Source organism: Dasypus novemcinctus, chromosome 18, assembly GCF_030445035.2.
Source record: "Dasypus novemcinctus isolate mDasNov1 chromosome 18, mDasNov1.1.hap2, whole genome shotgun sequence".
Taxonomy (NCBI): Eukaryota; Metazoa; Chordata; class Mammalia; order Cingulata; family Dasypodidae; genus Dasypus; species Dasypus novemcinctus.
The window spans coordinates 669,162-689,670 of record NC_080690.1 but is presented as its reverse complement, the minus strand read 5'-3'; the positions used below and the strand labels follow the sequence as shown (position 1 = coordinate 689,670).

Below are 20,509 nucleotides of genomic sequence, written 5' to 3'. Positions count from 1 at the left end.
CGGAATTCGACGTGGCTGGCGGTGAGCTGGGCAGGCCCCGGGAAGGCCAGGCAGGGAGCTGGCTGGCAGCTCCCGGGCGGTGCTCATCGGCACCTGAAACCCAGGGCGACCGGCCACGGCATGGGCGCAGCGCGGCCGTCCTGGAGTGCCTCCCCGCAGAGGGGCTTGAGCTGGCGGGAAACGCATCCAAAGAGCTAAAGGTAAAGCGTGTTACCCCGCGTCACTTGCAACTTGCGATTCGTCCGGATGAAGAATTGGGCTCTCGATCAAGGCCACAGTCGCTGGTGGAACTGCGGATGGAGGTGCCACTCCACATACCCATGGATCTCTGGCTGGGAAGAAAGGATGTCAGAAGGCCCCTAAAGGATGGCTCTTAGCTCAGGACCCTGAGTCCTTCAGCAGCTGTCCAGTGCTGCTGACCCCAGGGGACTGGATCTCTGTGAAAAACACAATTTTGCCTTTTTATAATTCTATTTGAGCACGTTGGTAGTTTAACTTTCCAAAGACCCAAATTTGTGCATTTGAGTCTTAACCATATTTAAGTGTTATTGTGGCTTCAGAGAAGCTATTGATTCTGAAGTAGTGGGTTTTGATTGAGTTGACTGCTCTAAGAAAAACATTTTGGATTTTAACTGTGATGCAGAAGCTGTACTAACAAACACTTGGTTTTGTACAGACGTTATTTCTACTCTGGGGATAAGCTCAACAAAGGTCATTGTATCAGTCAGCCAAAGTGGTGCTGGTGCAAAATACCAGAAATTGGCTGGCTTTTATAAAGGGTATTTATTTGGGGTAGGAGCTCACAGATCCCAGGTCATAATGCATAAGTTCCTTCCCTCACCAAGTCTATTTGGAGTAAGGTGGCTGCCGACGTCTGCGAGGGTTCAGGCTTCCTGGGATCCTACGCTCCTGGGGCTTGCTTCTCTCTGGGTTCAAGGTTCCTCCCTCCCCGGGGCTGGCTTCTCTTTCCTCTGGGAGCTGACTTCCCGGGGCTCCAGCTTAAGACTTCAGCACCATTTCCAACATCAAAACTTAAACATCAGAAACTGTTGCATCAAAAGCTCCAACCCTGTCCTCTGCCTTTTATCTGAGTCCCCACCCACCAAGACTTGGGGACCCAACACCCTAATGACGTGGCCCAGTCAAAGCCCTGATCATAACTTAATCACGCCCAGGTATGGACCAGATTACAAACATAATCCAATATCTGTTTTTGGAATTCATAACCATATCAAACTGCTACAGTGGCCCAGGTGTGGCCTTGGTGGGGGTCCTGAGGGGTGGCTGTTAGCCAGGTGGCCTGGTCAGTGCGGACTCTCCCAACTGCTGGGCACAGAGCTGTGCCCAGCAGTGACACTGGGAAGACCCAGCCAGCCAAGCGCTGCCCGGCTTCTCGACAGGTGGCACTTAGCGGCTGGGCACAGCACCCGGAGAGGACGATGCGTGGAGGCCGGGGCTGGGGCGGGCAGGGCGCTCCCAGCTGTGACATTGGCGCCTCCCGCCGTCTTGCCCCCTGGCGCACCAGAAGGGGCCGTCCCCACGCCCTGACGTGTGCGGTGAGGTCCTCACCTGGCCCCTGCCCTGGGCTGTCAGGGGAGACCGAGACGGAGGCCAAGGTCACGGCCAGCAGGTTCTCCTGAAAAGGCGGGACCAGCAGGTGCACAGGCAGCATTCGGGCGAAAACCGCTCTGCAGCGCCCACCTCTCCACCACCCCTGGGGGCCGCCGATACCCCCACGTCTACCCTGAACCGTGAGGATGACGCTCCCAGCACGCCAGCCCAGGAGAGCCTCCAGGGCCCCCGCGCCGTGTCCAGGTCCCTCCTGCGCCTGCCCCCGCGGGCCCTGTGGTCCTGGCGCAGAGGGGGTCAGGCGGCTCCTCCCTCGGGGGGCTGCGGCCAGGCTTCGGGGGGTGACGCTGTCCACACAGGGCCCTCCCCCCACCCGCTGTGTGTCAGGCACGGGCCTCTCGGGCCAGCAGTCTCCCTACTGGGAGGTGGGGGTGCCTGAGTGCTGGGACGGAAGGAGCCGTGTAAGGAAAGTGTTAAGTTTAATTTTCACGTGAAGGGGAAGCCAGAGCCCCAGAGCCGGCATTTGGAGGGAGCAGCTCTGGTGCCAAGATTTTGAAAAGGGGCCAAAGCGAGGGGGCCAATGGTGAAAGCGGCACCAGGAGTGAAAGCAGCGCCGAGCCCACCCAGTGGGCCAGAACGCAGGGAGCCAGGGAGCCGCGACTCAGAGCGGGAACCGCGTAGCTTGGTTAGCTCTCTCGAAAAGGCTGCGACCCCTGAAGTGCCCAGTCAACGGGGAGCAGCGGAGGGGCCCGCGTGTCAGGTTCAGGGGATAAACGCCAGTGTTTCTTGTTGTTTGGCACTGGCCATTTTATCCAGGCTGTGCATCCGTCCTTGCAAGACTGTTGATAAAATTCTTTTCTCCTTCACCGTCGGGTGAGCTGTTGTCCTCTTACGGGGGCGGCGTTCTTCCTAACAGCTGGGCGGGGCTGCCACTCCCCATGCCTCAGTTTCTCTTTGTGCGGCTGGGCTCCGGCCTGCACGGCAAGCGTCCGCTGGCATGCTGTGCAGCTCACTGTGCCCCCAACGAAGGGACACCCCCCCAGCCACCCAGACAAGGCCGGAGCTCGAGCTCATTAGACCCAGTCAAGGGGGTGTTCTGTGAAGCAAAGAGGGAATAATCGCCCCAAAACATGGAGCCCTGAATCGAGCTGCCCCTGAAGCCAGCTACGTGGGCCGATGCACCCACTTTTGGTGAAGCCAGTGTTTCTAGGATCCCAGCCCTGGGGCAGGGCAAGGGCTGGGGGGCTCCCGGCTCCCTTCCCAGGCACACCCCACCCCAAGTGCCTCCCTCCCTCTTCCCCTGAGCCTGGAATTTGCCGCCCACACATGCCCAGGGGGTGACAGGAGGACCTCGTGCTCACCTAAGCCCATCCTTGGCAGCCTCCCTTCCTGCCAGCCTCTCTGGGGTGGCCCCTGCGCCCCCTAACAAGTGGGGAGATGGCCGCACGGCCCCACAAGCCCCTCCCTTTCTCTTGCCAGAGGCTGTAGCCTGGGGGCCACAGGGTTGTCTTTGGTTTGGAGTGGGGAGGGGACACTGGGATCATAGCCTGGCGGGTGGGCTGGGGGTCTCCAGGCTCCAGGGGGAGGGGGTGCCCGGGGCTCGCCTTCGTCCACACGTCCCAGAGGAGAAGGCAGCAGAGGGCAGAGGTCGGACGGGCAAAGAGGGGTGGGTAGGAGCTCAGGAGGCCCCGGGCGAGGGCCCTGCCGGGTGGTCAGGCCGCCGGCGTGGGGGGGGAGGGGAGGGCACGTGGGCCCGGGCCGGTCAGTCCATCGTCCAGGGCAGGTGAGGCGCCAGGTCGCGCAGCTTGGTCTGATAGATGGCGTTGAACTTCGCGTTCAGCTCGGGGGTGAAGTGGCCCTTCCAGTCCCCCACAGCCCCTGGGGAGAGCAGGCGAGGCGTGAGCCGCAGAGTGAGCAGGCGCAGGGCCCCAGGCCCCGGGGCGGCCAGGTGGCGGCAAGGCCTGAGCGGGCCTGAGCCTCCCGAGCACCTGAGCTGGGGCTGGGGGCGTGTGCGACGCCAAAGCCTCTGCCACGTCTCGGCGTTCCAACCCTCCTGCTCCAGGCGGGCACTTTGTCCAGGGGTTCCCCTCCCAAAAGGACCGAGCGTCCGGCCTGGCTGTCCCAGTGACGGTGACCGGCCTGTGGCAGGCCGAGGCAGGGGCGCCCAGCCCCCAGGCTCCCAGCTCCCTCCTGGAGCCCGTTAGTCACCTGGAGACCCCACCTGGAGGCGCGGCCGCCTGCAAGGCTTGCCCGTGCCCGGGGGTCCCAGGAACACAGGCCAACGGGGGCCGGGGGCCGCCTCCACGTGGCTCCGAGCAGACTCTGCGCAGCCCCTGGGCCCATCGCCCTCAGCGGTCGGCCCTCAGTGGGAGCTGCGCGGACCGAGCTGTGCAGTGTCTTGCTAGAGTGACTTTCCTGAAGGTCTCCCACGTAGGACCACACGGGACTTTCGGACTAAAGTGCAGGGAGGCTGGGCCACCCCAGGACGCGGGGGCAGGATGTGGGGGGGCAGGATGCGGGGGGGGGGGGGCAGGACGCGGTGGGGGGGCAGGATGTGGGGGCAGGCCTCTGGGGCAGGCATTCTCTAGTCTGGACGCTCGGACGCTGTGCGGGACGCACAGAAGCTTCCCCCAGGGCAGAGGCCATTAGGGAAGGGGCCCGTGGGCCGGGGGAGAGGAGGAAGCCGGCGCTCACCCGGACGCCCATCGGGAGGGCGGCCTGCAGGGCCCCTGCTGTTTTGTCTCTGCACCCCAATTCTCCACGGCTGCCCCAGCCTTCAGTGAGTTTGGCTCGGTGTTACCCGCTGTCTGGGGGCAGCAGGGGGGCTGCGGCGGGGGCGGGGGCGGGCGAGGGCGGCGCCCCCCACCTTTGCGCAGGAACCTGCCCCCGCTGGGGAACGAGGCTGCAGTTGGTGGCGCTGCTGCGGCTCATGAAGGAGAAGCTGCGGTGCTGCAGGACCTCGTTCTCCTCCCGCGGCCCCAGCGCGCACTGCAGGAAGGCGCTGAGCTTGCGGATGGTGCGCAGAGACTCCTGGCGGGGGAGACGCACGTGTGAGGACAGGCCCCGGAAACAGCCGAGAAACGTGGACAGAGACTTCGCGATGGATTCGCAATGGAGGGACTGCAAAGAGCCCGAGCCCCAGGGCCGCGTCTGTCGGAGCACGAGGCAGCCGTTAAAAATCGCACGAGAAAACACACAGATGTTCAGTGAAAAATCCTGATACAGAAAGTGCGCATGCAAGGAAGAGGAGAACCACTGGATGGACGGACCGAAGGGTGAGGAGGGGTGGGTGGGGTAGGCAAGTGGTGGGCGACGGGCGGAAGCCTTGGGGGCCAGCCAGGCGGCAGGGGGCGGGGGCTCCCGCAGGCCGGAGTGTGGTCCCCGCGTGGGGGCAGCCCCTCGTGAAGGGCCCGTTGCCAGTGGGGACCGCTGATTCTGGAATCTTCCTGATTTGCCAGGGGGAGCTCAGCCTGCCCCCAGGCCCCAGCCCCGGATGTCTGGCCTCTTCTTCATTTACTGGGAACCTACAACATGCTCCAGGCACCCCACACCTGGGTGCACACAGCCCGCTGCTTCCCTGGCAGAGCCTAAGGCCGGAAGGGGGGGCACGCTGACTCCTGTCGGAGAGAAGCCGGGGCGGTGGCAGGCCTTAGCCTGGCCTCACCGGCCAGGAAGCACCGTCTTTGAATTCTGAAATGACTTAAAAGTAAGGGGAAAAACCCTACAGAACTGATATTTTTGTGTTAAGGAAACTTTATATCTTTGACATTTGAAGATCTTATAGTGTTTCAGAGAATTTAGCCACAGATCCTATTCACAATTCTAAATCCAAAAGTTTTGAAAACAGTCGTTTCTTTTGTACCAAAATTCATTTGGTGGCATCAAAACCCTGGCCTGAACCAGAGGCGTTTATCATCTTAGCGAGAATATCTAAACGTCTTGAGGCAGAAGCACACGGTCTGAGGGGGCCCCCTCCCCACTGAGGGGTGTGGGACCCCGCTATTCCAACGCCAGCCTCTAGGGGCTTATAGCATGTTATTGAGAAGGTGTTTTTGACTTGGAATTTGAAGTTGAAATCTTACTCTTTACACACAATATTGGGCTAGCTGGGGAAACTTAGGGTACTCCAGCTTTATAAATGGAATTTGGTAGATGTTTATGAGTAAGGGTTAGCTGAGTAATGAGGAGGTTATGTTTACATTAAATCGAGACACTAAAAGGAAAATCAGGGAAGTGGATGGCTCAATGGATAGAGCATCCGCCTACCATACAGAGGGTCCAGGGTTCAAACCCAGGGCCTACTGACCTGAGTGGTGAGCTGGCCCTCAGGCAGTGCTGCCACACACAAGGAGTGCCCTGCCAAGGAGGGGTGTCCCCCGTGTAGGGGTTCCCCATGTGCAAGGAGTGCACCCCATAAGGAGAGCCACCCCGTGTGAAAAAACCGCAGCCTGCTCAGGAGTGGCGCCACACACAGAGAGCTGACATAACAAGATGACTCAACAAAAAAAGAGATGTCGTTTCCCAGTGCCACCTGATAATGCAAGCGGACACAGAAGAACACACAGCAGACAATGAGGGGAAAGGGAGAGAAATAAAGAAAATAAATCTTTAAAAAAAAAAAAAGAAACTCAAATAAACTGAGTCTATTAACGAAATTAAGTGTGTTTATAAGAGTTTGCCTATGTTTATAAATGGAATCAAGTGTGAATCAAAGATCCCTTAAAAGTGATGGTTAAAAATAAAGAGAAAAGGGTGGCAGACTTGGCCCAGTGGTTAGGGTGTCTGTCTACCACATGGGAGGTCCGTGGTTCAAACTCCGGGCCTCCCTGACCTGTGCGGAGCTGGCCCATGCGCAGTGCTGATGTGCAAAGGAGTGCCCTGCCACGCAGGGGTGTCCCCTCATAGGGGAGCCCCACGCGCAAGGAGTGCACCCCGTAAGGAGAGCTGCCCAGGGCGAAAGAAAGTGCAGCCTGCCCAGGAATGGCACCGCACACACGGAGAGGTGATACAACAAGATGACACAACAAAAAGAAACACAGATTCCCGTGCTGCTGACAACAACAGAAGTGTACAAAGAAGATGCAGCAAATAGACACAGAGAACAGACAAAAGGGGGGGGGAGGGTGGTAAGGGGAGAGAAATAAATAAATAAATAAATCTTTTAAAAAAATTAAAGAGAATAATAGAATTTGTAACACAGAATTGTAACTGAAGGAGAACTAGGGTTTGAAGCTTGTACACTGAACGTTAATATTAAAATTTCAAGAGTACAGTGAACTACACAAAAGACAATCCTGAGCCCCCCATCCCCATGCCAAATCCCACAACTGACATTAATTTTGGAATGACCCAGACGGGCTATGTCAGAATCGGCACCAGGCCTGTGTGAGCTGGTGACGGCGGACCATCTCTGGAAGCCCCCACGTCTGTGTGTGGAAGGTTCTGGAGAGCAGGAGCCTCTGCCAACACGGGCCCGCGGGATGAGCTGCTGCGTGGGGTGCTGGGGAGGGGCCGGGCGCGCCTGGTGCATCTCCTCGTAGGAGACGAAGATCATGGTCACCTCCTGCTGGAGGCCCAGCCACTCGTTCCGTGGTCAAACCAAGAGCCATGGAAGCCTGAGGAGGGAAGGGCCGGGAGGGGCTCGCCGCCTGCCGGAGCCCGGGTCCGCACATGCCCAGCTCCCGCAGAGGGAGGCTCTGGGAGCAGGACTGGCCCCCTGCCCAGCCGGGTGGGAGAGGGACGCGCCACCTGCGCCCTCCAGGAACTTGTCCGCGAAGTCCTCCAGCGAGGGGGTCAGGCAGGAAGCTGACCAGGCGGTGGAAGTGGTAGGAGGAGACCAGCACGTCCTTGGGGTGGCCGCCAGGTACACCACCTGGGGAGAGAGCCCCCGCCGCGCCCCCGCCGTGCCCCCCGCCCCAATCCCCAGCCTCAGGCTGGGAGGCGCGGGCGGCTGCTCGCCCGGGGGCGGCTCCCCACTCCCGAGGCCCCCTCGCAGTGCTGTGGGGAGGGGGCTCGCCCAGGCACGGGCACCCCGCGGCCGCGAGCCCTGCCTGCGTCGGGGACGGTCCCTGGCGCCCCGCGGCTGTGAGGACCCGACGGCACCAGATTCGCCCGCTCGGCCCTGACGGCCCCTCACCCCCGGGACGGGGTCCCCGCGGAGCCGCGGAGCAGAAGCGGAGCGCCCCGAGGCTGCCGCTCGCCAGGGGCTCCGCCCGAGGGCACGGGGGCGTCCCGGGGCAGAATGGGAAGTGCGGGGAGGGGGGGGGTTCGCGCCCCTGCGCGCGCCCCAACACCCTCGCCGGAGGCTCCCGCGGCCCCTGAGCCCCTGCCCGCCCCCTGCCCGCCCCCTGCCCGCGGCCTCTGCCCGCTGCCGCCCTCTCCTCTGGGACGAGCCGACACAGGCGGGCCCCGGGCACCGACTTCCCCTGGAGCCGGGGACCCCCGAAGCTCCCGCCTTACCCGCGCCCCGGACGTCCTGAGCGCGCGGCGCAGGAACCTGGCCCGCAGGTGGGTGAGCAGGCGCGGCCGGCGGGGGTCCAGCTGCGCGATGCGCTCGGCGGCCCCGTCGAGCTCCAGCCGGGGCGCGCGGACCCAGGTGGCTGGTCGTGGACCTCCTGCAGGTAGCCCCCGCCGAGGAAGAGGCTCAAGCTCTGCTGCAGCCAGGTGGTGCCTGCGGGAGCCGTCGGTGCACGTGGGGGGTCGGGCAGAAGAGGTGCGCCCCCGGGGTGCGCCCCAGGTACCCGCACCCAACCTGGGCTGCCCCCTCCCACAGCAGCCCTCCTGCGGGGTCTCCTCCTCTAGGCCCTGAGCCACCCCCCCCACCCCCCGCGGGCTCCTAGTCCCCTGTGTCTCTCCTTGTCGCCACCCTGTGAGCTGCCCCCTGCTCAAAGCACGGCCCAGCGCCTTCCTTCCTGGACACGAGAACCGACGGCCAATCCTCAAAGCCTTCTGGGAGCCCGGCAGGTGCTGCACGTGGGCCCAGGGGCCCAGTGCAGGTGCCAGGGGTGGGGCGGCCGCGGGCAGCGCACCTGGCCAGAGGCCCTCAGAGAAGGTGGGGCGCGTCCCCCTGGACGGTGCCCTCGGCCCTGCGCGACGGGAGGACGCAGCGGCCCTTCGGCCCTCTGTGTTCCATGCTGGGAATTTACCCAGCGGATTCGCGCCCCGCAGGCAGAGCTCCCCAGTGGGCTCCAGAGAGGGCAGCGGCAGCCCCCGGGGCCTACGCCTCCCCACGCTGTCGTGACTAGGGCAGGTGCAGAAAGGGGGAAGGGGCTACCTGCCTGAAGAAGCACAGGACGGGTACCCAGAAAGAAACGGGCGTCCCCGACGGGCCGGGAGGGCGTCCCTGCGCCCGTCAATGCCGCGTCCCTGGCGCCAGTGCGTAGGTCGTGCTCGTGGCAAAAGGGACTTTGCCCACGAGATGAACGTGCTGAGCCTTAAAATAGGGGCACTTCCCAGGCCATCCATTGGGTCCAATCTCAAAGGACCAGCCCCCAAGAGGGCGCTGCCCCAGAGGCGGGGGGACGGGCCAGTGGCGCTCCTCGCCCTGTCGCTGGGCGGAAGAGGAAGGGACTGCAGCCTTGGGGAGCTAAGGGGGCTCATCGGCCAGCAGGGCAGCGGAGCCGGCCGAGGGCGTCCCTCGAAGCCCACCTGGCCGGCATCCAGCCCTAACCAGCCTCCAGAGCTGCGAGGGAGGCAAGTTGTGTCGTTTGAAGGCACCCAGTGCGTGGCCATTTGTTACGCGGCACATGTGCCTTTTACACCATTTTGACTTTCGGACTCTATGAATGTATTATGTACTCAAAAAAAAAAAAAAAATCAAACATGAAAACCAAGATACAAAATCCAGACCCTGCTGGGGGCGTTTCGCCTCCCAGGGCCCTGGTCTGGAGGCGCCGCCCCCGCCCTGTCCAGTGACCCCACAGGCGCCTCGAGGCCAAGGAGGTCCTGGGGCGGAGCAGCAGGGCGGGGCCTGGGTGCGGCGTGCTCCAGGTCTGCTGCCAAAAGGAAGGCGACACCTGGTGAAGTCCCGGCAGGAGCACGGGGGCCCCGCAGCCGGCCTGGGCGGTTTCAGTCCTGCCCGTTCCCAGCCTCTTGGAGGTGCCGGCACTGGGGGCGCTGACACCTGGCTGCCTGCAGCCCTGTCCCCTTAGAACCAACTTCAGTCCTCAGCCATAAAATGCCACCTACCTGTCTTTGCCCCACTTTCTATTTTTCTACATTTTTGCCTCCTTTCTTGCTTTTATTTTGGGGGGTGTTTGGTTTTTAAGTTGACGGGGATTTTCTGCTTGTTTGTCCCATTGTTCCTTTTTTCTCTACTCCCGGTTTTTAAGTCATACACTTCATTTCTATTTTAGTGGTTAGCCTTGACATTTTACCATAGCTATTTAACAGAGTTTCACACTGATTCATATCACAGTTCCGGTCGTGAACCACACAAGGACTTTAGAACATGTTAAGTCTGATCATCCCTTCCTAATTTGCAAGCAGTTTTTGCCAGATATTTTAGTTGCCTTATTATTATATTGATCTTCATGCAATGTCTTTGGTCACCATCACTCCTGCATGTCAGACCCTCCAGAGTCATTTTCCTTTTTCCTGAAGGATGTTCTTTACAAGTTCCTTTACTTCAGGTCAGTTGATGGCAATGATCTCAGTTTATGTTTACCTGAAAATGTATTTATTTGTCTTCATTCTTAGTATATAATTGTGTCGGGAAGTTTTTTCCCCCTCTGAGATGGGTCCCTTGTCTGTCTGCTCGTTGGTCAGCTCATTGTGTCAGCTTGTTGCATCTGCTCGTCTTCTTTAGGAGGCACTGGGAACCAAACCTAGGACCTCCCTTGTGGGAGGTGGGCACCCAGTGGCTTAAGGAATATCTGGCCCCTCAGTAACAGTTTTATAGGGACAATTGTTTTCTCTCCTCCTTTAAAGATATTATCCCATTGCCCTCTGTCTTCCATTGTTGTGGTTGAGAAGTGTGCTGGAAGCCAACCACTGTTCCTTTATAGGTAAATGTGCCTCTGCCTCTGTGGATTCATGTTTTTCATCTAGTTCTAGGAAATTCTCAGTCATTATTTCTTCAAAAGTTTGCCTTTCGGGAAGCAGATTTGACTCAACTGATAGAATGTCTGCCTACCACATGGGAGGTCCAGAGTTCAAACCTGGGGCCTCCTTGACCCGTGTGGAGCTGGCCCACACGCAGTACTGATGCGTGCAAGGAGTGCCGTGCCATGCAGGGGTGTCCCCTGTGTGGGGGAGCCCCATGTGCAAGGAGTGCACCCTGTAAGGAGAACTGCCCAGCGTGAGAAAAGCGCAGCCTGCCCAGGAGTGGCACCACACACACGGAGAGCTGATGCAACAAGGTGACACAACAAAAAGAGACACAGATTCCCGGTGCTGCTGACAGGAATGGAAGTGGACACAAGAAGAACACACAGCGAGTGGACACAGAGAGCAGACAAGGGGGTGGGGGAGAAATAAATAAAAAATAAATATTTACCAAAAAAAAGTTTGCCTTGCTTCTAATCTCTCTAGTATCTTCTTCTGGGTCTCTTGTTTAATGGACCTTAGTCCTTCTCATGCTAGACTTTAATTCTTTTACCTTATCCTTCGAAGTTTAGACCTCCATAGCTACTGCTATCGAAACCGCGTTGAGCGTGGGTTGCTGCGGTGTTGGAGGCTCACCCGCGGTTCTGCTGAGCTTGCTTGCTGGTGTGTCTGCAGGACGGGCAGGGCTCACTCCGGGCTGGGTTTGGCAGGGGCGCCTTTGCTGGGTGTTCCTCCCTGGTTTGTCATCCTGCTCCTCGGACACGCAGGACAGCCCAGGTGTGTCCTCCCCGCGGCAGAACTGCAGGAGAAGCCAATCGGCCAAGCCTCTGCTTCCAGCACGTTTCCTGGAAAATCACAGCTGATCCCAGGGCCAGGGCCCTGCCAAGTTACAAGCGCCTGGGTAGATGCAGGCTCTGACATCACCTTTGATGTCTTATTTCTTGTTTTTTTGTTCCTCCTTTATTTCTTCAAACATTTCCCGTGGAATTAGTTTATAGTGTGCCTCTAATAATCCCAAGGGCTGGAGCCCTGGGTCTGCATCTCTTTGCAGTTGTGTTTCCCTCGTGCTTGCTGGACTTGGGGGCCACCTGCGTAACCCAGGGTTACCTGCTTCTTTTTCCGGTCAGCCGGTCAGCACCCTCAAGTCCTGTTTGTCCTGTAACTTAACCTATTCCAGGGAGCAGGACGTGGACATCGGGGGTGGGCGGGTGTCCTGGCTTCAGCTCACGGTTTTGCTTTATTCAGTGGAGTCCTTCTCCCTGACATCTACAATTCCAGAAAGTTATCAAAAGGCATAGTTTTACAGAAAATCAATAGCCTTCATATACACAAGCAGCCAGGAACAGGATAGAATGGTAGAGAAAAACCACTTACAATAGTGCAAAGAAGGCAAGACCCTCAGGCAGGGCTGTGCAGCCTCTGTGAGGAGAGGGGTCAGCGCCCTGGAAAGATGACCTCGGGCCCTGGCAGACGGGCGCCTTTCGTCCTTGGACAGGATGACTCAACATAGCGAGGAATCAATTCACCCTAAGTTAATTTTTAAATCAATGCAATGCCAATAAAAATGTCAACAAGCTTCTTTGTGGAATTAGACAAGCTCATACTAAAGTTCATGTGGAAAAACAAACGTGCAAGACTTCCAGGAAAACGCCTCTAAAGTAGCGCTATGGGGGTGAGGGTGGGGGGCCCAGGCCTCCAGTTGCTACAACGTCCTCCCAAGTCCCCGATGAAAGCCGTTCTGGACCACGAGCTGACACACCGGAGGGACGAGCAAGCCGAGAGGTAGACCTAGGTGTGTGCTGACGGCCCCTGAGGAAACAGACTTTACATCAATGCGCTGGGACACGGTGTAGCCACGTGGGAAGATTCGCACGCCATGCCACGCACGTGGATAGCGCCACAGGGTCAGGGAGTCTAAACGTGAAAATCGCCACCATCCGGGTCCAGAAAACCCAGCGCCTTCTTTACGACTAAGGTTTTAGAAAAGCCTTTCCAACTGCGGCCCAAAATCCAAAGGCAACAAAAGAAAAGATTGAAATGTTCAACTACATAAAAATAACTTTTTTTTCCCCAAAGAAAAACACCGTAAAGTCAACAGACAACTGGCAAACTGGGAGAACGCATTGCAGCATGCCTCACCGGTCAAGGGTTAATATCGTTAGTACACTGCGATGGACTGAACTTCCCCAAGGACGCGTCCAGCTCGTGCAGGTGACAGGGAGCCTGTCTGGAAACGGGATCCTGGGAGACGTTCTCAGACGGACCGCACTGCATCGCGTGGCCCTAATCCCACGGCCGGTGCCCTCCTAAGGAGAGGAGCTCGAGGCAGACAGACGTGGGGAAGCAGAGAAGGCGAGTCCACTGGAAGCCAGGGGCGAGGCGGGGCGGACGCTGCCTGCGGGTTTCGGGGGCGCGGCCCCGGCACCTCGCTGCAACCTTCCGACTCACAGCGCTGAGACGGTCCCTTCCCGCTGTTTGGAGCTACCTCCTTTGCGGTGCTGTGCTGCAGCCCTCGGAGACCAAGACACACGGAGAGAGTGCGTCCACACAGAGCGGGGACTACCAAAACCCCGATAATCAAGGCACGCACAGGCAAGTCACAAAAACGTTTCACAACGCCTGCTAGCTTCGAAAGACGTGATCAACCTCACTCCAGAGAGATGCGAGTTAAATGACACTACGTGCTAGTTCTCACCTATCCAACTGGCAAACGTTAAAAAGCCCGACAATGCCCTTTGTCAGAGAGGCCTTGAAATGGGCGCTCACACATCCCCAGTGGCGGCAAAAGAGGAATTTGACAAATAACTGGCAAAACCGTAAACGCCTTTACCTTTTTTTAAAAAATATAATTCTTGTTATTCTCACATTTTCTTTTCTTTTTTTAAAATTTATTTCTCTTCCTTTCCTATTGTCTGCTCTCTGTGTCCATTCGTTGTGTGTTCTTCTGTGTCCGCTTGCATTATCCAGAGGCACCAGGAAACTGTCTCTTTTTTGTTGCGTCATCTTGCTGCATCAGCTCTCTGTGTGTGCGGCACCATTCCTGGGCGGGCTGTGCCCTTTTTATGTGGTGGCTCTCCTTGTGGGGTGCACTCCTTCCACATGGGACACCCCTACCCGCGGCCACCTCTGCAAAGCATGGCACTTCTTGCATGCGGCCGCACTGTGCATGCCCAGCTCACCACACGGGTCAGGAGGCTCTGGGGATCGAACCCTGGACCCTCCATATGGTAGACCGACACTCTATCAGTTGAGCCACATCTGCTTCTCCCGCCTTTACCTTTTGACCCTGCAACCATACATGGAAGAATTTACCTGGCAGACAAAGCACTAAATGTGAGAACACACATACACGAAGCTGATCACGGCAGACACTTCAAATGCCCTCAACATGGGAGAAAGGCTGAATCAGCAATGGACATCTGCACGGCGGAGTGCTACGCAGCTGTGGAAAAGGACAAGGGTCTCTTTGAGTGGATATGAAGGAGTTCCAAGAAATATGGCATGCCACCTTTGTCAGAAAGGAGGGGAAGTACAAAAATATACAAGTAGTTTCTGCTTATTTTTCAAAAAAGAAACTCAGGGAGCATAACTCAGAGACTAAAGATGTTTGTTATGTGTGGAGGTGTGGGAGCAGGTGGAGAGGATGGGGCGGGGACAGGTTAAAGGAAAGGGAGGTGGCCCTGCTCTGAGTACACCTTTTTTGTAGGACTGGGACTTTTGGAAACATTATTTTGCATACTGTTTTACATAATCAAATAAATAAAATTAATAAGGATGGTAGAAAAATGGAATACCAACAGAACCTAACTGCATTTCAAGCCTTAGCCTCGCTGAAGGGGGAGCGCACTCACCCAAATGACTCGTTAGCCTAGAATTTTGATTTATATGCCCTTAGGCTAATGCCAAAAGAAAAAGTAGGTAAATATTGAATTCCAGTGAGTAGGTTTGTTTCTCAAAATGATGCAGATTAGCAATCCTGAATCTACGGAAAGTGTATGCTAGGATTGAGCAAATAGCCAAGTATTTTGTGCGTAATGGGGCCAGGTTTTCACTGTCGGAGAAGGGGATTCCAGGGCAAGTGTGGAGAGAGGATGAAGTGTGCGGCGTTGGATGGCAACTGAGGTTGCTAGCTCCTCATGACCTTCACCATCTGCCTATGCAAATAGAGGGCATTGTGTGTTCATAGATAAACATTCCTACACACACTTATCTCCCAGTTCTTTCCACTGGAAGCCCTGGAAGCGTGATGGCCCAAATGCACCGAGCACACCCAGCACCCAGAGCTTGGTCTCTAACTCCATTCTCCACTACAGGAACCAGAGCTTGGAGGATGGCTGATCCGGGGTTGAGCTAAGAACGTGCAAAAGGGAATATTTTGATGTGACAGACGGTAGGGAGTTCTTGGAATGGAGTCAGCTTGGAGGGGCTCTCCCTGACCAAATCTGGAGCATCTAGAGCATCAAAATAAATAACGAGAGCAGCAGTTTATAACCCAGAGAAAACAAAAATCAGTGAGTTATCATAAAGGACACAGAGAATAAAATGAAAACCCAGAAGTTCAGACTGATACCAGTCATGGAGAGAATGAAAAGTTCTTTCTTATGCAAGGACACCAACTAATGAATGCAGAAGAAAATAAGGGATTAGAAAACTTCCATTGGGCCACCACCCTAATGATAATTGTTTCCCTGATGCTGAAACCAGAGAGTCAGTTTGATGAGGCACAGGGTACTGAGTCTGGTCTCAAAACATTTCCCCACAGGATACTTTTTCATCACTGAGGGGCAAGTGCAGTGTCACAGAAAAGGCGCTGGCATGGTTGAGGACAGTGTAGATCATGATGAAAGGCAGACAGACCAAACTGGGGGACATTCTACAACATACCCAGCCTGTACTTTCAAAACTGCCAAGAGCAGGGAAAAAAAAGATGGAGAAGCTGTCACAGGTGGAAGAAGACAGAATTTGTCCTTTGATATAAAGGATTTAGTGGGACAATTGATAAAGTTTGAATAAAAGGCAAAGGGGCATTGTATTAGTCAGCCAAAGAGGTGCTGATGCAAAGTACCAGAACACTCGTGGCTTTTATAAAGGGCGTGTATTTGGAGTGGAAAGTTAGAGTTACAAGGCCACAGAGAGTCCAACTCAAGGTACCATAAGTGGTACTTTCTCACCCAAAGTCATTGGCCACATGTTGAAGCAAGATGGCGGGCGATGGCTGCCAGGGCTCAGCCTTCATCTTCCCTCTTAAGACTCCGTGGTCCCAGCTTCTTCTGACCTCAGCCGTAGGCTGGCATAAGGCTTGTCTGTCTTCCCGGGGCTTATTTCTTTCCAGGCTCAGCTGCTCTGTTCTCCTCACAAGGTCAGCTGTAGACTGTCAGGCTCATCTCTCTTCCCAGGACCACAGGACCCTGTGTATCTTCTCTGTGTGTCTACTTCCATGCTTTTTTTCTTAATTAAAAAAAATTTTTATCCCCCCCTTCATTGTTTGCAGTCACGGTCTGCTCTCTGTGTCCATTTGCTGTGTGCTCTCTGTGTCTATTCATGTCATCTTTAGGAGGCACCAGGAACCAAACCCAGGACCTCCTTTGTGGAAGAGAGGTGCTCAGTCACCTGAGCCACCTCAGCTCCCTGGTTTGTTGTGTCTCTCATTGTCTTTCCTCTTTGAGTCTCTTTTGTTGTGTCATCTTGTTTCATCAGCTTGCTGCGCCTGCCAGCCGCGCCAGCTCGCCTTCTCCAGGAGGCATCGGGGACTGAACCTGGGACCTCCCATGTGGTAGGCGGAAGCCCGATAGCTCGAGCCACATCTGCTTCCCATCCGTGTGTTCTAGATCGAGCATCCTTCATATAGTTCACCGAGGGAGTGGGGACTCAGCCCTTCATGCCCTAATTACGGGGTCAAATCCACGTCCTAATCTTAACATAATTTAACCAAAGCCATCTCAGCTGAATCTAATACAGTCAAAGGCTGCCATGCCCAGAGGAGCAGACCAGTTTACAAACATACTACCTCCACTTTGGAATTCGTAAATAGTATCAGACTGCCACAGGCGTGGTATCTCCAGCTTGTTCTCAAATGGTGAAGAGTAACAATATGTGTGTGGGATGCAAAAGGGGTGAAATGTAAACTTTCAGGCAACCTGGTGAAGAGGCATATTTTGCAGCTTTTCTGTAATCTGAAATATTTCAAAATAAAGCATTTCAGAAAGTGTGCTTTTCCTGGAGCACATTGCTCTGTGGCAGGAGGGCTCTTCGGAGCACCCTGTTACTGCTGGGGGGTGTCCCTGGAACGTATCTGCAGAGGAGCGTGTCCCAGGATCTGCTCTGGGGAGCTCCTGGTCTCCCACATGTCTTATACGTGGCTCGCCCGAGCTTGGGGGAGCTGGCATGCTGAGACGCAGCCTCACATCCGCGGCCCCAGTTGCCAGGCCGGTGGGGAGAGCTGACCTTCTCGGGACTGGGCACCAGGCCCCGAAGTGGCCGCCTGCCCCTCTGGGCTGCGGCTGGCCACCGCCCCAGGGCCTGTGGTCAGGAAAGGGCAGCCCCCAGGCTGCTGCCTGGGACAGAAGGAAGCCTGCTTCCGTGGGGAGTGCGCAGGCCCTGAGGGGCTCGCTCCGCTCACCCCGAGGCCAGCCTCCACGTGCCCACCCCGCAGCGCCTTCCCCGGCAAAAGGGCAGCCTGAGCCAGGTGGGGCGTCTCCCCGATTTGCTGGGACCACGTGCCTCGCTGAGCCAGGAGAGCTGAGGGGGCGCGGCCACACCCACACCCACTTATCTTTCTAAGGCCCCGGGCGTCCACGTTTAGCGACATTTGGAACTTGCCGCTTGGACCCAGTGCTGCCAGGCTGCCCCTCGGTCCTGGAGGGGCCTCCCACCGGCAGGACCAGCTTTCTCTTGAGAGCCAGCAGATGCACTGGATGGCGAGGGCAGCCACTCGCTGCACCTGCCATGTCCTTGGGTATTTCCTAGTGGGTCTCTTTTGGGGGGGAGGGAGCGGTACCAGAGATTGAACCCAGGACCTTGTACGTGGGAGGCAGGCGCTCAACCACTGGGCTACACCTGCTCCTCTAGCGAGTCTTTTTGTTTTTCCAAATGCTGGTTGGTCGGTTTCATGGATTTTCTGACACGCTGATGGGCTTCAAGCCACACAAAACAAGCAAACGAACCCAAAGCCTGGCGTCAGAGACGCGGACCTTCACCACAAAGAGGCGGACGGGGCGGCGGGGAGGGAAGTGGGCGCAGGGGCGCCTCAGGCCCTGAGCGGCGGGGCGAGCTGCGGGCCGGACCTGCGGTGAGAGGGAGGACAGAGCCCTGAGCTCAGATGTGGGAAAGGGCTGAGCTCAGCGTTCACAAAGGGGCCGCGGAGCCGGCTCTGCCGCTGCAGGAGCGAGGGAAAGGGGCAGCGGCGGCGTCCGCGCCGAGAACTGAGCGCGTGCTAAAGTGGGGGCGGGGCCCAAGCCAGGGGGCCAATGGCGAGAGGTGAGGGCGGGGCCAAAGAGAGGATGGCCAATGGTGAGAGGTGAGGGCGGGGCCAAAGCCAGGGGGCCAATGGTGAGAGGTGAGGGTGAGGCCAAAGCCAGGGGCCAATGGTGGGAGGTGAGGGCGGGGCCAAAGAGGGTGGCCAATGGTGGGATGTGAGGGCGGGGCCAAAGCCAGGGGGCCAATGGTGAGAAGCAAGGGCGGGACCAAAGCGAGGGCAGGGCCAATAGTGGAAGTGGCTCCAGCCCACTGGAGTGTAGGGAACCCGGGAACAGCGAATCAGAGCGGGACCAGGGAACTTCGAGGGTCGGATTGGCTGTAGCCCCTGAAGTGCCCAATCAGTGGGGAACAGGGGAGGGACCCGCATTAGGTTTAGGGTATAAATGTCAGTGTTCTTGCCGTTTGGCTGTGACTGAGGAAGGGGAGGAGGTGAGGAGGAGGTGTCCCGCGGCAGAGGCGCAGAGCGCTGAGGCCTGCCGTTGGAGGAAGCCAAGCTGAGGGGCAGGGGCCACCCCGCAGGGTGGGGGCACCCCGGGCTGAGCGGCTGTAGCCAATGTGCTGGGGCTTGAGGCGGGGGGCGCTGAGTGGGGCACGGGGGCAATGCCCGGCGACTGGGTGCCCAGGGGACAGTCCTGCACACCTGGCTCCTGCAGCCCCCCAGCCCCGCCTCCCCAGAAGGCCCCCCGTCTTTCTAAAAGGGCTTCCTGGGACCACAGAGGGGACAACGGAGGCTGGGGCGGGGCGACCCCTTCCCCGCTGGTCCTTGAATGGAGCCTGCCACCCAGGGCCGCTGATAGGTCAGGGGTTGGAGGGAGGCATCGGGGGTGGGGAGCCGAGGGAGAGGGGGGAGGAGAGAAGGAAGGGGGCCGAGGGGAAGGGGCCGAGGAGGGCCAGCCCGCCCTGGGCGTGGGCGGGGAAGGGACGGAGGAGGGAGGGGAGTGGTCGCCCACCCCACAGTCCTCCTGTGCCCCCCAGACCAGACCCCGGGGTGGGGAGCCGGGTCCCCAGAATGGTCCTGGGCACAGCTTCCAGGCCACTGTGGCTCCCTCCATGGGAGCCCCCAGCAGCGCCATCCACCCTGGACAGAGCGCCCAGCTGCCGTGGGGACCACCGACCTGGGGCCTCGTGCCTACCCTGGACCCCTGGGCCCTAACCTCTGCCCTGACCCTCACCTCCAGCTCGCTGCTGGGAAGCTCAACACGGCTGTCCCCAAAGCGGCTTAAGGGGAGCCGGGGGTGGGGGGGTGGGGGGGCTGCCAGCCCAGCTGTGACCAAGATCCCTGTCCCATCCACATTCCCAGCGTCTGACCCCTGTGAGCTCCCCTAGGACAGACTTCCATGTTCACCCCAAGCCCGAAAGCGCCTCCGGGCGTCAGGTGGGAGGGGGGCGTGGGCAGAGAAGCTCTTGGGGGTCCCGATGCCCCAAACCCCACCATTCTAAAGCAGAAGCAGTGTGGGCTCCTGTGTGCCTGTGGAGGGGACGTCAGCCCCAGGGAGTCCGTCCCTGCGTCCCTGGAGCTGAGACCCCTCTGGGGGAGGTGGGGAGTGGGGTGCGGCCATCTGCCCCTCACCTGACTTGGGGAAGGTCACCAGGAGGACGTCCGTGTCTTGGAACTGGAAGGCACAGGCTGCCTGCACGGACTCTGCCGTGTGGATCACCCCGGGCAGGGGAACGCCGTCCAAGACCACCACGTCCTGGCCGTCCATGCTGGGAGCTGCAGGGGCAGGGATCGCGGTCTGGGGTTCCGACAGTGAGTACGAGGGTCTGTGGGCCAGGCCTACTTGACCGATCGGCTGGCGGCTGAGCTGGGGCCAGCGGTGCGTGCTTACCCTATCTGTTGTGAAAGTATTGACACATGTCTGTGCCACTTGGCAGCGGCCACTGTCCTGAGCCCAGAGACTCTCTGGGGCCACCCCACGGCCCCTGCCAGCCTCCACCAGGCAGTGTGGCCAGGGGTTCTCCTCGGCTGCCTTTCCATGGCATCTGCAAACCGTGGTGGTGGTGGGACATTTTGGCATGACCCTGGGTAGGCCAGAAATCCACGGCAGCTTGGGGAGGGCCTGGTGGCTGTGGCCAAACTTGCCCAGGGGAACTGAGTGACGAGGCCACATGCACAGAGTGTCCACCTACCACGTCAAAGCCTCCAGCTGAGTCCAGGCTGACCACGGTGCCCGAGGGAGACGCTCCACGGCCCCAAAGGCGCTTCAAACCAGAATTGCCAGAAACGCCTTCCTCAGAGCTCTGGAAAACAGTCAGAAGCGGCAGTGACAGGGCCCACGTGAACAGAGAAAATGACATTTCTCCAGAAAAGGTACACAAATGGCCAGTAAGCACATGAAAAGACACTCAGTTGGGAAACAGACTTGGCCCAGTGGTTAGGGCGTCCGTCTACCACATGCGAGGTCAGCGGTTCAAACCC

At 58.1% G+C, this 20,509-nt stretch overlaps 1 protein-coding gene across 1 annotated transcript; it reads right to left on the bottom strand.

Annotated features, from left to right (window-relative positions):
• Positions 1 to 2,031: 2,031 nt before the first annotated feature.
• LOC101431395 (uncharacterized) lies at positions 2,032 to 20,206 on the bottom strand. The gene is given in 8 exon segments (XM_071209519.1): positions 2,032 to 2,543; positions 2,931 to 3,447; positions 4,436 to 4,464; positions 4,466 to 5,033; positions 7,318 to 7,502; positions 7,706 to 8,165; positions 8,168 to 8,239; positions 19,661 to 20,206. Coding segments are annotated over 7 exon segments (1,971 nt in total). The 5' UTR covers positions 20,202 to 20,206; the 3' UTR covers positions 2,032 to 2,543; positions 2,931 to 3,331.
• Positions 20,207 to 20,509: the final 303 nt, after the last annotated feature.